Source organism: Bactrocera oleae, chromosome 5, assembly GCF_042242935.1.
Source record: "Bactrocera oleae isolate idBacOlea1 chromosome 5, idBacOlea1, whole genome shotgun sequence".
Classification (NCBI taxonomy): Eukaryota; Metazoa; Arthropoda; class Insecta; order Diptera; family Tephritidae; genus Bactrocera; species Bactrocera oleae.
In genome coordinates, this window is record NC_091539.1 from 66413760 (window position 1) to 66430244 (window position 16485).

General features: G+C 37.8%; 4 protein-coding genes and 1 non-coding gene across 7 annotated transcripts; 2 read left to right on the top strand and 3 right to left on the bottom strand.

Moving 5' to 3' along the window:
* Nucleotides 1-315: 315 nt before the first annotated feature.
* On the bottom strand, nt 316-5329 carry LOC106624666 (HUWE1-associated protein modifying stress responses). 3 transcript variants are annotated; one of them, XM_014244435.3, is made up of 6 exons: nt 5002-5329; nt 4213-4457; nt 2687-2773; nt 2432-2600; nt 2075-2293; nt 316-1541 (listed from the first exon to the last, which is right to left on the bottom strand). In XM_014244435.3, the coding sequence occupies exons 2-6, from the start codon at nt 4382-4384 to the stop codon at nt 1418-1420; spliced, it is 771 nt and encodes a 256-aa protein (XP_014099910.1). In that variant the 5' UTR covers nt 4385-4457; nt 5002-5329; the 3' UTR covers nt 316-1417. The 3 variants fall into 3 exon arrangements, with proteins under 3 accessions (XP_014099910.1, XP_036222458.1, XP_014099909.2); XM_036366565.2 differs by having other exon boundaries at nt 4213-4549; XM_014244434.3 differs by lacking the exons at nt 4213-4457; nt 5002-5329 and adding an exon at nt 2924-3127.
* A 748-nt stretch (nt 5330-6077) lies between these two features.
* TRNAT-CGU (transfer RNA threonine (anticodon CGU)) lies at nt 6078-6149 on the bottom strand. The gene has a single exon. It is a non-coding gene; the product is annotated as a tRNA-Thr (tRNA).
* Nucleotides 6150-6866: 717 nt separating this feature from the next.
* Bx42 (Puff-specific protein Bx42) lies at nt 6867-8976 on the top strand. Its single transcript, XM_014244431.3, has 2 exons — nt 6867-7234; nt 7290-8976. The coding sequence occupies exons 1-2, from the start codon at nt 7003-7005 to the stop codon at nt 8687-8689; spliced, it is 1632 nt and encodes a 543-aa protein (XP_014099906.2). The 5' UTR covers nt 6867-7002; the 3' UTR covers nt 8690-8976.
* Nucleotides 8977-9269: 293 nt separating this feature from the next.
* IntS4 (integrator complex subunit 4) lies at nt 9270-12502 on the top strand. The gene is made up of 3 exons (XM_036366557.2): nt 9270-10289; nt 10363-10896; nt 10955-12502. Exons 1-3 carry the CDS (start codon nt 9360-9362, stop codon nt 12335-12337), a joined length of 2847 nt encoding a protein of 948 aa, XP_036222450.2. The 5' UTR covers nt 9270-9359; the 3' UTR covers nt 12338-12502.
* Nucleotides 12448-16052, bottom strand: fs(1)Ya (female sterile (1) Young arrest). The gene is made up of 4 exons (XM_014244430.3): nt 15890-16052; nt 15534-15827; nt 13525-15469; nt 12448-12916 (listed from the first exon to the last, which is right to left on the bottom strand). The coding sequence occupies exons 1-4, from the start codon at nt 15905-15907 to the stop codon at nt 12696-12698; spliced, it is 2478 nt and encodes an 825-aa protein (XP_014099905.3). The 5' UTR covers nt 15908-16052; the 3' UTR covers nt 12448-12695.
* Nucleotides 16053-16485: the final 433 nt, after the last annotated feature.

Consider the following 16485-nt stretch of genomic DNA (forward strand, 5'->3'; position numbering starts at 1 on the left):
TTAAAAAAATATAATAAGAAATTTGGCATAGATTATTGTTCAAGGCAACGCTACAATCTCCGAGCATATTCTCCAGATCGGACCACAATAGCTAACATTTACTCTGACCATTCAAAATCAAAGTAAATATCTTTGTATACCTTTTTATGCAATACAAATTTCCATGTGTAGGGTGCATTAGCTTCGTTGCAACCGAAGTTTTTTTCTTGTTGTTTTATTAAAAGCGAAAAGAGTTATTGCTAGTAGTTGACCATTTTGGAGAAGCCACCATATCTGAGGAAAATCAAAGTATGTAAATGAAAAGAGTACACGATATTTTTAGTTTCCATTAGATTATTATTTCTCCTCACAAAATGTTTATTTTATACTTATATTCACGTATTCTGTTTATCATATAAATGATACAATTATATACGCTTACAACGCACTTAAATAGCATGTGAATATGAGAGCTTTTTGATATTATATATATATATATATATATAATATATCCCAACGCTTAAATAATAGCACTTAGTACAAGTAGATAACTAAATCGTAGTCAAATTTTAACAAACCACAAACTAAATCCTAAATACTTGTATGCATAGTTTTAATCACCTTTACTTTTTTTCAATGTACTCATTTACGAACTTCAATATTTAAACTTACAATTATATGAATAGAACTGCAAGTACATTTACTCAAATTGCATGCAATTATTTAAATAGCGTCATTTAAATATCAGTGACTATGCTTAAACGAATCACGTGCCATTGTGATTATATTATATAATTTATTGTGAATAATCATAGTAAAATAATTGGTTTATTGAACTAAATTCAATTCAAATTTAATTTTGACGCGCGTATCACTTTAATTTTTAACCACAAGAACTACTGTACGTTTTCAAATAATACTTATAAAATATAGTTGATTCAATAATTTTGATAGAGATTAAGCTTTCTATACAGTGAAAAAGTATATATTAATATTTTTAAGTTACTCTACTGGTATCTACGAAAGTGTTATTATCGGAGTATAAGGAAATAATAAAGATTTTCTTTGTAAATTCTCGCACTAGCAGTTGTATTTTTGTTATATATATTTCTTTAGGATATATTGTGTAGAAGTAACGTTAAGCGTTCATGTAATAAACGGGCATATCGCGCACTTAGTTTTTGTTATTTATTACCAAATTCAATATTTTTGTTTTTTCCCCATCTTTTCGCCACTAATTGCCGAATATGATTATTATATCGTGTGTATTGAATAGTTTTCGTATTTCCTTGAGATGTTCTAAATTATTTTTTCAGTTTTTTATGAATTTTACTTTCGCAACCATATATCCTTTCTACTGCCTGTGACTGCCATTTAAATGGTTAATTATGCGTAAATTGCTTTAACACTACCATTGTTAAGTTAAATTAAAAAATTTCTACATAAAACGCTGTCGTTTACTGCTATAATGGCAGATGTCCATTTTATCATCGATGGGACTGGCTGGACGTTTGCAGTGACGGGCGATTTCGTTGGCAACAAATGCAAATAGTTCGGGGCCGCTGAAAGTGAAAAAGAAATGATTATAAATTAAGAAAAAAAGTTAACTTCGGCTGTACTGAAGCTATAACACGCTTCACATGCGTATTACTTATAACATGAAAGGATATAAAAAGATCTTTAGCTAGACTTTGAACGGTCAGCTTTTATAGAAGCTATTTGATATAGTACTCCGAACTAAAAAAAAATTATTCGAAGTTGTGGCATTGCCTTTGACAAATGAAAGTTTTCCAGTACTTGATTCCGATTGTTCAGTTTGTATGGCAGCTATGTGCTATAGTGGTCCGATATCCGCGGTACCGACAAATGAGCAGCTTCTTGGCGAGAAAAGAACGTGTGCAAAATTGCAAATCGATATCACAAAAACTGAGGGACTAGTTCGCGTATATACAGACAGACGGAAATGCCTAAACATATATACATTTTATAGGATCTCCGACGTTTCTTTCTGGGTATTACATACTTCGTGACAAACCTAATACAACCTATTCCGAGTATAAAAAATAAATATTTCTTTTGTTTTTGTACTACTTACCGTGGCCGCAAGACAAGCGCTTCTTTGAATGTATGCAAATCAGTGGTTGGCTCATTAGTAGCACCACCGCCGGTTGCTTGATGATGATGATTCTGATGCTGATGCTGAGCATGATGATGATGTGAGCTGTACATATGAGGCGATGTATGGTGTGAAGCGTTTGTATTGAACACAGCACCGGTGTTTGAGTGATTGTGCGAATGTTCTGGCTTTGGTGAACTAAAGAAAAGAAATAAAAAAAAAATTTATATGTAGTGTAAATGTTATATAAAAGTTTTTTCTTGTTGTTATTCTGTGTGTTGGTGTTTTAACTAAATTTAGAGTTTTGTTAATTTCGCCACTTCAGTAGCGACTCACCGACGATTAGTATTTGTCAGCGGCTTGCCAGCCAAATAGGCCAAAAGATCCTCGCGACGTATCATACGACGTTTTTTACTCCGGGCCCAATCGGCCAATTCACGTGTACGCCGCTGATAGCCACACTGAACAGCTGAGTCACTGGTTCGCTTAACACCGTCACATGCCTCTGTGTTTAGGTGCACATGAAAAATTAGAATATTTCTTAAATTAGAAAGAGTTGCAACATAATCTGACATACAGATGAGTTTTTACCTTTGTATAGTGTGGTTACAGTGCCAGCTGCTGTTTGAAATGGAAGCCATAACGCGCCAGTATCAGGATACGTATTTGAAGAACGTTCTGCAAGTTTGCAATACAGTTATAAATCAATATATTTTAATTATATACATACATATGTATATATGGTTGATAATATTATACTAGGTTACATTTGTAAAATGTATATAGGTATATACATATATAAAACTTAAATATTTTTTTTATGCATACCTGTTGCATTAGTAATATAACTAATTACTTCTGATATTAAAGCACATTCTTTCTTGACTTTAAAAAACCTGCAAGCAGATTTGGATTTTACCTGCATAATTGACCACATACATATATACAAGCGCATACAACTAAATGTGTTTAGTGAACAAAGAAAAACGATGATATCCACCATCAATCACAATGCTAAGAAAACTCACATAACTGCTTAAATATACATAATTAAAAGTAGGTACGTAAGGTGGTAAAGAAAATTGCACTTTGATGCCCTCTACCAAAATATCGACCTTAAGAGTCGTCCTGTCACGTCATTATAGTAACACTTCGTATATGCATACAAGTACATATACATGTATATATGTACACACATTTACTACACATGAGAGACGTATGATGAAGGTAGTGAAAGCAGAATTGAAGGAAATCACGCATACCCAAACACACCGACTCTTGAAACCAAAAATTTCCAGATATGTACCTACAAGTGAACATTAAACATATGAAAACAACCCTATTAAGTACATTGTGGAATGGTGTTGAAGCGTTCGACGACCCTTCAAACAGCTGTTCTTGAAGAGATCGTAGTTTTCAATACAAATTATATGCACAAATATGTAGAAAACACTAACACATTTATAAACAGATGCAGCCATGTGATTCTTGCAGTTTGATATTTTATGAACTTGCATACATATATATATAAACGTCGTGATAGTTAATGATCTATTGAGGTAACAGAGCTATCATACAGTAGTATGAAATTAGGAACAAATGCATCAACTGATCATTAATCGATCAGCTTTTGTTGCTTTCTTAACCAATCTTAACTCATAACTTCAAACGATTTTTAAGAATACCTATACTAAACAGTTCTGGCTGCTTAATATAATTATGGTACACACGATTTGTCTAATAAAAACGCACATCATAAGAGATAATGTGAGTATGAATGACAAGTATGGAAATGTTTAAGACTTAACCTCATATATATTTGAGAATCAGAAATTTTATAAACTTAGCTAATCATATAAGTTTAGCATTGCTAGCGGCTTCTTTGTACTCCACGTACATATTTGTACCCACATGTACCTATGTACATAGGTTTTCTTCATATAATTTTAAGATGGTACATGCATGCGTACATATATATAAGTATGTTTTCTTATGAGTAATGTGAACTAGTAAAGATTAGTTGTTGAAATTTCTGCTTATTTGAAATATATAATAATATCGCCTAATTAAAAAAAAAATTGTTTGCATTTTATGCAGGAGTAAGTGCTTTAACCCACCTCTGTAAAGATGTGCCACTGCTGTGGCTGAATCCTGAAATGCACCCCATACATTACTTAAGGCGCTATCACGATTCCTTACGTAGTCGCGTTCGTGCTCGTCGTGTTGGGCGTTGATCTCCCGATGACATTGCTCTTCCAGCCAACTTTCTTCACTGCAATCTTGTTGCATTTTTTCGACTCTATCTACTCACGGAACGTTTAGGTTTTACTCCGTGTATTTCTGCCCTTTTTTTTTTTGTTATCTTAAACACAAAATTTTAATAAAGCGGCAGTAGGTATAAATGTTGACAAATATACGTATTATGTCTTTAGCACAGACGACTTTAGTTAGAAACTAAAATAAATTTAAAACAAACACACATTGAAAATTACACAATTTTGTTCATTTGCAATTTTCCACAAAGTTCCTCTTTCACTGACTGCTCTCGTTGCTAGTGCTTGCTGCTACCGTCTATTGTCAGTTTCGTTGCGCGTGAAATATAACTTGATGATGAATATATTCTACTGCCTGCAGTCGTCTTCTTCGTTTGCTGCTGCTATTATTTGAATCAGCTTACTTCACACAACAGTCAAGCAAAACCGAACCATGTTTCCCGTTTTCTGCGATTGCTTATTCTGCTATATTCATATGTTTTTATTGTTATTTTATGCTTACACAGGGTGCTTCCTAGCTGCTTCCCGATATGACTAAATAATATGCAACGTTCAAAAGTTCTATGTGCTTTATATCGCTTTCAAATATTTTCATTACGTTATTTAATAAATTTGCGTCTTTTGTGAAATTACCTAAAAACCAACGGAGAGGAGAAATATGCTAGCTGATTCACTACGCAACAAATATGTATATTACACAAAACACCCAAAAAAATTTCTTTATTTTGCTCTTGTCTAATCGTTGTGGTTGTAAGTTTCTTTTCCTCTTTGTGCTGCAACTGATTTTGCTTTTGTTAGGCGTGTGCTGGTTTACTTCAGTTTTTCCTATTTTTCTATTAAAATATCAATGTTCTGCTATGTTTTCAAAGTAGTTTTATGTATTATTTTCAACACATAGATAAATAAGTTTTAAAAAAATCAATCCACTACCCGATGTTTAGTTGTCAAAATTCAACGAACGAGTAATGAAATGTAATTTGGTTGTAGTAAAATAGGAGAAAGGGCTACATGGTTGCTCCGAAGAGGTGTACCGTGCCAACATAAATTTCACAAATTTCACAAAAAAAAAAACATGACATTACATGTCATTTAAGTAATATTTATTTAAAACTCTATTATTAAATAATAGTTTAACCAAATGCCATACGCTAGCCTAATTTTTCGATAAATTTTTATACCGTTTAATATGTATATGTAGATTTGTATTTAGTAAATGTAATTTTGATACCTTATTTACAAAACATTTGTATTATTCGATTTTCATAAGAATTGAGAATAATTAAAAGAAAGCAAACCATAAAAAATTATATTCTGGCAAACGAACTAGCAACACGGTTTTTGTTGCTTTTAATATGCTTCCCTGCACTTTTTTTCATTCGCTTTTGGTTTACTATTCAAAGTATAGGAAGTAAATATAGCAAAGAAGAGAATAAACATATGCAAAAACAACAATATTCTCTGCAGCTAAGTTTATTGCGTCGGCAACAACTAATTTTTATATTTGTTTATGACCAATAAAGATTATTTAAAAAATTGCGTTAAAATTAATATATAATAATTAACCGTTAATTAATTAACAGTTATTTTAAATTTATTATTTACATTTTCTACGACTTAAGAAGAGAATTTAACATTTTTGGTGTTTTATAAATTTATTAAAAAAATTGTATCAATACAAAAAACAAAAAATTTCAAACTATGAAGATGGTTGCCCCCTGTGAGGTTTGAACTCACGACCCCTGGTTTACGAGACCAGTGCTCTACCACTGAGCTAAAGGGGCAGTTGTGTGGCGGTTGGCAAAATACACACATAATATCGTGCACAAACACAAACAACTATTTTCATCTGAACAGCACACATATTACGAATATCGTATTCATTTATTTCTTCACACATTTCCAGACGAGAGATTGAGTATTTTTTTCATTTCTATTTATCTTTATATATATTGAATTTTCCTTATGCAATTGAGTAAAGAAATCATTATCACTTCATAATAATGGTATGGTATCAAGTGGAAAAGAGTGTGGGAATATTTTGAGCTCTTTTATAGCTTTTGTCATATGAGTGAAGAAGGTTAACCAAAAATTATTATTTTTTGAAAAGTTTTTTAAAATTTTTTAAACTTTAACATATTATTAAATATTTTGCGTTTCAAGGTAAAACTATAAAAATGTTTGCAATTTGTTTCATTTAATTACTAAATAAATAAGTTTTTTCTTAATTTTTTGTAATAATAATTAAATAAATTGTTAATAAATTTAAATTCAAGTAAATAACATAATTTTCAACTGGATAAGTGTTTAACCTTAATTTAGATATATCTCAACATGTCCAAGATATAAAATACTGAAAACATATATGATATATGTTCTATGCTGAAAACCGAATTTCAGTGTTGATCAACTCAAAACTTTGCAATGCATCTCTGTTTGTGGATTATGTATTTTACTTTGTTTGTAGAGCTGGCAACTCTGTTGTTTGTGGATAAAATGTGACATAAATGTAAGAGTAATAGAGTCGTGCATAAAAGTATATAAAGATAATTGTTTTTGTGTAACAACTCATTCAGTAATTATTTACCATAAAAGAAAAATAAAAAAATATAATAGCTCGCTATTTAAGATTTTGTAATGTCTTTATCAAGTATTTTACCTTCACCTTCGAACCCTGTTTGGGACAGGGAAGATGAACGTCGCGTGGCTCAAAAGTCTAAAATTATCGGTGCACCTATGGGTGCATTGGTGTCAGCGAAAATTGCTGCGCCACCTTATGGTCAACGCAAAGATTGGATTCCCCGCACTGAAGCGGATTTTGGAGATGGTGGAGCATTCCCTGAAATTCATGTGGCACAATATCCCTTGGGTAAGTTCGAAAAAAAAAATCAAACCAACAAAAATTCATTATAGTATTTACTTAGGTATGGGTAGTCCATCTAATTTAAATAAAAAGTCAAACGCCTTGGCTGTGCGTTTAGATGAAAAAGGAAAAATCAAATACGATGCCATTGCACGTCAAGGACATGGTAAAGATAAGATCGTGTACTCTTCCATATCGCAGTTACTTCCAGCAGAGGTGCTTGCCGAGGACGCTGATGAATTACAACGCCCTGATGCCGAAACCGTTGCTGATACGACAGAAGAAACGAGACGAGCTTTGGAAAAGCTGACAAATGCCAAAATCGCTGCTGCTATGCCTGTACGTCATGCTGAGAAAACAGCGCCAGCACAATATATACGCTATACGCCTTCACAACAAGGCGATGCATTCAATTCTGGAGCGAAGCAAAGAGTTATACGTATGGTTGAAGCGCAGCAAGACCCAATGGAGCCACCAAAGTTCCGCATTAATAAGAAAATACCTCGTGGTCCACCTTCGCCACCAGCACCGGTGCTGCATTCTCCCTCACGTAAGGTCACTGTTAAAGAACAGAAAGAGTGGAAAATACCACCGTGTATATCCAATTGGAAAAATGCAAAAGGTTACACAATTCCATTGGATAAAAGATTGGCAGCTGATGGACGCGGCTTGCAGCAAGTGCATATCAGTGAAAAATTCGCCAAAATGGCTGAAGCTTTGTACATAGCTGACCGTAAAGCTCGCGAGGCGGTTGAGGCTCGCGCAACACTAGAAAAGAAATTGGCACAAAAAGAAAAGGAAAAGAAGGAGGACATGCTACGAATGATGGCACAGCGTGCTCGAGAGGAACGTGCTGGCCTCCGTCAGCCCGAAGACCAAGCGACTATCAATCCAGAAACTCGCGAACGTAACGAGTTAAGGGCGGAACGTCATCGTGAGCGTCAACGAGATAGAAATTTGGCACGTGCTGCACCAGAAAAGCGTTCAAAACTACAACGTGAACGTGAACGTGATATTTCCGAGCAAATTGCTCTGGGTATGCCCGCAAAATCAGCTGGCAACGGCGAAACCATGTTTGATCAACGCCTATTCAATACAACAAAGGGTATGGACTCCGGTTATGGAGATGACGAGGCATATAATGTATATGACAAACCTTGGCGCGATTCAAATTCATTGGCCTCCCACCTGTATCGTCCAAGTAAGCAACTCGATAATGATGCGTATGGCGCGGACTTAGATCGCATTGTAAATACACAGCGTTTCGTGCCTGATAAGGAATTTTCGGGTACTTCTCGTGGAGCTGGTGGTGCTGCTCAGCGTTCTGGACCAGTACAATTTGAAAAGGAGGAGGATCCGTTCGGTTTGGATCAGTTCTTGAACATGGCCAAAAAAGCACCAAAACGTTCTGAAGACAAGAGTGATCGTGGTAACTCGGACAAAAAACGCAGAAAAGACTAAAAAATGTAAACGTTTTGATTACTAATATTTGATAGTTAAGTAAGTTAAATGTCAAATATTCCGGTTTATTTGATATTTGAGCAAAACTAAAACGTAATTTGTGACATTTTGAAGTAACTTGACACAAATTTGCCAATACCTATGGCATTAGTCATGTAAATGCTTTTAGAAAATCCAAATTTATATAAAGAATTTGTTTTTAATTCAAGCTGTTAGCTCATGTATCCTTATTCAACTAATAGTTTATGAACTTTAATTAAAGTAAATAATAAATGAATTTGAAAACATTTTTTTTTGAAAAATATTTTATAAAAAATATTACACTGACACGAATTTTTATCGGGCAAGTATTGTAAATTCTACCCTAAATTTTCAGAATGGTTTTGGAAGTGATTCCTGACGTTACAACATTCCAAAAATTGAATTATTATTCCAACAACAATACAACTACACAGTCGTTCATGTGCCTAGACACATATGTATAAAAATATACAAATATTGTTATTACAAATGTCAACGATCGATAAGTCACATAAATTGTTTATCGCGTGTTTCATTCTTATGTTCATTGTGAATGCTCATTTTGTAAAGATGAAGAGTCATCTATAAACTGGATATTTTTGTTTTGATTAGTTAATTGTAAAATTTTAGATTTAATTTTACTTGTGAAATGGCTACCGCGATGAAACGATCGCATTCTACTACAGAAACTATTGAAGTTTCGCAGAAATCATCGAAAAAGATACGAATTCAAACCACAATTAAAAACAGTACGGGTAGCAGGCTACTGCAGGTACTGGTTTCATTGGATGGAATACCGGCCGGACATGGTACACACGGCAGCAAGGAATTGTTGGAGGTGTTAGTTAAAATAGCAGATGAGCTTGTATTAGATGACGCACAAATTGGTGAAACACAAGACGTCATACATCGGCTAATGGAAATATACCGACAGGAACGTGATGGAGACACCACAGTTCGAGTAAAAATTCTAGGCTTGCTTGCCGATTTCTCTGAAGTACGTGTCCCGGAAGTGGTTAATTCGCTGGTTGATGGTATTATCGGCGTTTTAAAGCAAGAACGTTCTCAAAAAGTTATTGCGCAAGGCTTGTACAGTTTACATAAAATTGGCACAAAAAATGTAAAATTATTACCATCAACTCATGTGACAAAAATTGCGCACTATGCCCAACAACAGCTCACCTCTGATTCACATCATACACATAAATATGCCTTGATGGTGTTATCGGCTTTTGTGACCCTAAATGATGCCCGAAAAGGTGTAATGGAATTAATAGGTCATTATGCCGACTCTCAAGATTCGGGAGTACGTGCGCAAGCTCTAAGGTCTATATTATGTCTCGGAGAACGTGGCGCTACTTTGTCGCCAACTTTATATCAACGCGCTGTTGAAGCGATGAAGGATGATTATGAGTGTGTACGAAAGGAAGCTCTTCAATTGGTCTTTCAACTTGGCATAAGCCATCCGGACCATATTATAACCGGTGGAGAAGATGATGAAGAAATGCGTTTGATTGACGCTGCTTTTGGAAAAGTCTGTGGCGCGCTATGCGATCTTTCTATACAGATACGTACGCAAGTAAGTTTGCAATCAATAAGCGTGTTTAATAAATAAAAATTATTACAAATATTTTTTTTTACTCTTTTTACAGGCCGCTGAACACTTGGGGCTTATGACACAAGTCAGCTCGGAATTTCTGCATCAAACACTTGACAAGAAACTTATGAGTAACTTGCGACGCAAAAAAACAGCGCACGAGCGTGGTGCACAGCTGGTTGCAAGTGGCGAATGGTCGACTGGTAAACGTTGGGCTGACGACGCACCGCAGGAGCGATTGGATTCTAAGTCTATATCGTTGGTGGCAAGTGGCGCTTGTGGTGCGTTGGTGCACGGTTTGGAGGATGAATTCCTCGAAGTGCGTACAGCGGCTGTAGACTCCATGTGTAAACTAGCGTTGAGCAATCCGGATTTCGCCGTGACATGTCTAGATTTTCTAGTGGATATGTTCAACGATGAAATCGAAGATGTACGCTTGAAGGCAATTTATAGCCTAACAGCGATTGCCCGACATATCGTTCTACGTGAGGATCAGCTAGAGACAATGCTTAGCTCTTTAGAAGATTACTCCGTTGACGTACGTGAGGGACTACACTTGATGTTGGGTGCATGCCGCGTTTCAACACAGGTAAGCGAAAATTCACATTCATATATATATTTGAATATTTAATCATTTTCCGTTTCAGGCATGTCTACTCATGGTTGTGCAGAAATTACTGGATGTGCTCTCCAAGTATCCACAAGACAAAAACTCGACTTTCGGTTGTATGCGTAAAATCGGTCAAAAACATCCCAATCTCTGCATGGCCGTCACTTCTCATCTTCTGCAGGATCATCCATTTTTCGACAGCGCCGAACGTGATGTCGAAGATCCCGCATATCTTTGCATACTCATTTTACTTTTTAACGCCGCAGAACATCTGGTACCTTTGATTAGTTTATTCCCTGACGTCACGCTCAAGCATTACGCCTACCTGCGTGATGCCATGCCGCAAATCGTGCCGCAATTACCGATTGAAGGCGCATCCACCACCAAGCCTCTCAATCTGCTTAAAGGCGCCGAGAGCTCTCGCGAATACTTGAATACCATACTCCAACATATACACGAAACTTTCAGCATAGTTCGCGAAAGGGTGCCGCTATTGAAGACGGCTCAGAGTAATCTGCAACGTTTGGGTGAAATCGACCCGGAAATGTATGGTACCGCAAACTTCTTGGAAACCTTTCTGGCCGCTCAAATACAATTGGATCAATTGCAAAGCTGCACAACTACGCAACGCAGTCGCGCCCCCCTTAAGGAGTCACTGGCGCAACTCATACGCAATTGCCTCAAATTGCAACACATCTTCTCCGGACTCACCTACGGTGATATGTTGCTTGTCAAACAAATTTGCTTGCGTGCTAGTGCGTTGCATCTGGTATTAATTGTGCGCGATCGCTCACAAAGTGCGCTCGGTCCTTGTCAGATACTTTTGCAAACAGCTGCAGATATTAGTAACTTTCTCGACGAGAAGGAGGAGTTTCAACCTGATTCATTTACCACATCGCTGCTCTCGCTCTTGGGGAATATACCGGATCCAAAACCGGGTCGAGTGTTTCGTGAAATATTGCCGTTAGTTGAGAACGCTTCACCTGTGCGCATGCCGCCTGCAAACATTAATATACGCATGTGTGTGGCCCGCATTGTTGAACCTTGTGCGCAAATGGCGCAGGACAATGTCATTAAAGTGACGGCTGGCTTGATAGCTGCATTGCCTTTTGTTGCAGAATTCGATAACCTACAGGAAACGCAGAAACAAGAAATGCGTATCAAGATCAAGTATCCCGATCAGCATGTGCACACGGTGGTGCCAAAGCTGTCGGACTTTAAGAAGATCATGACCGAGCAGGGTGAGCACGAGACGAGCATGCGCTTGCGCACTACGATTTTGCTCTCGCACAGCGTCTGGACGGAGGCTTCGTCGGTGGACATAACACTGTGCCTTTCCGTGCGACCGGGCACTGAGTTGGAGCTGTGCAAGCCGGCTAAGATACTTTTCGCACCGAAACCGGTACGACGTGGTATTTAGTTTGGGAATGTATGCTTCTCCAGGTGTGTATGAGAATGTTTGCTGCTCTGGACTTATATAACAATTTGTGTAATATTACTGTTATGGATAAGTACGAAAAATAAAATGTGAAAAAAAGTAGAACATTTATTTTCTTACATAATAAAAACACTATAAAAACAACAATTCTCGAGTATTTTGCACATCAAATGACAAGCTTTGCTTTAAGTTAGTATACTTGTATATGTATGTATGTGTATCTATGACAAAAAAATAATCGTTTAAAACATTGAACTGATTTCGTTTCTCTAACTAAATTTTTAGCAACCCCAATATTTGCAGCCTCCTCGAAAGTGCTCGATTAACAAGTAAGTTCGGCTCATAGCTCCCTTCGCATGCGCTCGATTGGCTTACGGCCATGTATGCGAAAGCGTTTCGTGCGCAACGCCTTCTCCGGACTCGGTGACACAGGGTCGCGAAATTGTCGTTGATAATTTACGCCTGAAATCGACTTCGCGTCTGTCGTATAAGACCGCTTTCGTTTTTGGTTGCGCCCTTGTTCATCTTCATCAATTAGAGACTGCGTGCGCATAAGAGAACCTGCAATATTAAAGTTTTTACATAAAATGTGCAATTAAATAATCAAAAACAAGAAAAGGAACGTCAACTTCAGTTACACCGAAGCTACAATACGCTTCACAAATAAAAAAGTTGTAATACAGGAACTTGATAGGTCAGCTTGTATGGCAGAGTTATAGGTTATGCCATAGCGGTCCGATATAAACGGTTTCGATCCGTTTACAGCTCCATACCTCAAAAGATATATATATATATATATATATGAACGGACGGACAGACTGACATGGTTAAATCGACTCAACTTGACACGGTGATCATTTATGTATATATATATGTACTTAGCGCGATAACAAACTTGGTCAACTCATATGTGGAATTAGAACTTCTGGTAGTGGACAAGGACAGTTTCTTTGTTAATGCAATTCCTCGACAGCCAGTTCTACGATATCGGAATTGACCCGGACTTTATACAGTGAAGTGTTGTACTTTCGGCGAAAACCGCTTCAGCAGTTTCTTTTGCTGCAGAAGGCAAAAAGTCCGTGGTTCCCAAAATAACTTCAAAGAATAGGCGACTGTACTATATTTAAACAATTCAAAAGTGTCTTTATTAATGTCTAATCGGATATTACCTGCTATCGAAGCGCAACGTTTGATTATCGAATTGGAGTTAACATCGGTGCGTGGCGGCGTTTCAATTTTCTCAGGGGTAGCTGCTTTGCCCGTGGAATTCAAACGCATTACGGAACCCAGTAAAGCGCCGAATGACCATGAGCGTCCCAAGGCAGACGAAGTATTTTGGCTAGTTTGATGTTTACTAGTTACACTGTGCTCTTTTGCATCATTTTCGTTTTCATTGTCCGTAATACTTTCGGCACAATCAAATGCAGTACTTCTGCCGTGTTTGCTAAGAGAAGGCGGACGCCTGGATGGAGGTTTCCTAAAATCATTTGATTCGTGCGGATTTTCTTGCGTTGGTGGCATTTTACTCCTGCGTACTGGCGTGGCGCTTGGTGTAAAGAATGCTTCAGTTATGGAGGAGTCACAGCTACGTGGGGTTTCGGTGACTTTCATTTGAGCTTTTGAACCAGCATTTGCTGTATTGTTATTATCGCGCTTTGGTGACGTATAAACATTAGCGTTTTGTGACGGCGTAGTTGGTTTTGTTAGAGTTGCTGAATTTCCCTTGTCTTTAGGATTCTTAATTTCGTCCGAAATTTCTAATTCATCTTCTTCTTCGCAAGGTGAGTCGAATCGTATAAGCTTTTTGTTGATAAGTGCGCCTGGAATGCGTGTTATGGGCGTAATTGGCGGCAAATTATAGCTGACCACCTGCGCCACATTTTCCATGGTCGGAATAATTGGCTCTCCTGCATTATCAAGCTTGTCGGTGACGGCGTAATAACCCTGTTGGATCTCACTCAGCGCGGTGGTGGCCGTGATGATCTCAATGCTCTCGCATGATTTGTACACCGAACTGCCACTGGAGCTGGATACGCCACTGCAGTTGTCACTGGCCAAGCTTGCAGACGTCATTAATTTGTCCGCGGTCATGTAAGCTACAGAACCACTAGCACTACTCATACTACTTGCCGCAGATTCTAAGCCGGCCAAGTGCTTTGTGCGCGTTATCACAATTGATTCGGTAGTAGTGAGCTTTTGTGATGAACGGTACACTTCGTGGCGCATATTTTGTGAAATAGTAGATCTTCGCTCCGCAGAAGCATTATTACCTTGCAATTGACTCATTTCAATGATTTCGTTATGAGTGCGCCGAACTACGGGCGACATACGCAGATCGAGTGGTGAACCCGCTGAACTGCTGCTGCTTTCAGACCCGTGAGAATCAAACATATTCTTACGTGATGGTGGCAAATCGGCGCCACTAATACGCGCCGATGGTAAACCACCATGCTCGGCGAAGGCCTTCTGTATGCTCTTCGACATCACCTGCCGCAGCGGAGTGACCGCACTCATTTTGCCACGCGGAACCTTCAGATAGCGGTTGAGGTTTTCTAATTGCTGTTTGGATGGCGATTGAGCGGCAGGAATAGAGATTGCGCCTGCGCCCGCAGCAATTGCAGGACTGTGATTATCCGTTTCACCGCCACTATGGTAAATACTGGACACTTGGCCACCGGAGGCATTAAAGGTGCGCTCGTTGTGCTTTGTGCAAAGCAATTCTGCGTGCACTGGCGTCGATGTAGTGCGCACTAGCTGACCCTTCGGTTTGATAATGGCATCCAAGCTGCGGCGCAGTGAATTGTTGCTAATCGACGAAATATTTCGCAATGAGGAAACACTGTCGCACACAAACTCCTCATGTGTCAGCTTGCTCTTGGCTTTCCAACGCAGGTTTATTAGTGACATTGGCGTCTCGTGGAACTCGTCGGATTGGCGGCGCTGCGGAGATGTTTGCGTTGAGATCGTCACTCTGGCAAACTCCTTCTGCAAGGTGACGGTGTCACAGGTGTGATCAAGTTGATTGCAACAACCCTTGTCCGGACAACAACATGTCGGAGCGGCGGTCTGCGTACACTTTGTGAAATTTTGTAAATCATCCAAACGACTATAGACCTTTGGAGTAAATGAAATGAGCGATTGAATTATGAATTTCAGAGGCGAACTTTTACGCAGTTACCTTGGTACATTTGCGACAGCGGAGCGGCAGATGATTTTGCTCGACATGCGCCAGCATTTCGGCGTACATTTCACGTTGTAGCGGCATTGGCTTACGTTCACAGAGAGGGCAGAAGAGATAAATATGGCTTGTCTCGCTTTTCTTTGATTGATCGCCGCACTTGGATGAATTCAGATCTTCATTCGTTTGTTTGGAAATGATGGGCTTTTGTACAACGATCGCATGTGTTTTTATCTCGTGCTTGTAACGGCACTCGGCGCAACAAAAGACTTTCTTGCATACTCCACAAATAACCTTTAAAATTTAGTATTTTTGTTTTAGAATACTGCCATAAAAGAAACCTGGCTTTAACTTACATCTTTGGGTACTTTCATACTTTTTTATTAATTAAACGGAAAAACTTTTATTATTGTTGAATTTTCACGGTTTAGAAAACATTAATATTCGACTATATTTTGTCCATCCAAATAAACATGTATGCACTCTGGCATTACGCGAACTTCATTAAAAATTCATTGCACCCGCTGAATTAACGGTATTTAAGCAATTAACTCAGTCTTGTTGTAGTTACAATAACAGCTTCAGGGCATCAACTGCTTGCCACTCATCTAAAATTCATCCAAATTTTTATGGAAGTCTTCGACAAAGCTGGGATCATAAATTTTTATTCGCTTCGGCTTACGAGCGGGATATGGGTGGTGAAATTTGCGATATAATGGGTAGGCGTCTTTAAACCAGCCATAAACAGCTACTCTGTACGAATCCTAAATATAGATAGGTTGTTTCTTTTAGTACCAGAATAATAAGAAAACATAGAGGCGAAGGCAAAATATGACAATTTTCTCAAAGTTCCATACGAGCTGTACTAACCTTTTCCTCTAGCATTAAACACTAACACTTTCTTTTAAAAATCATAAAGAGAGATATATATCTCAATAATGTTTATAGCAGT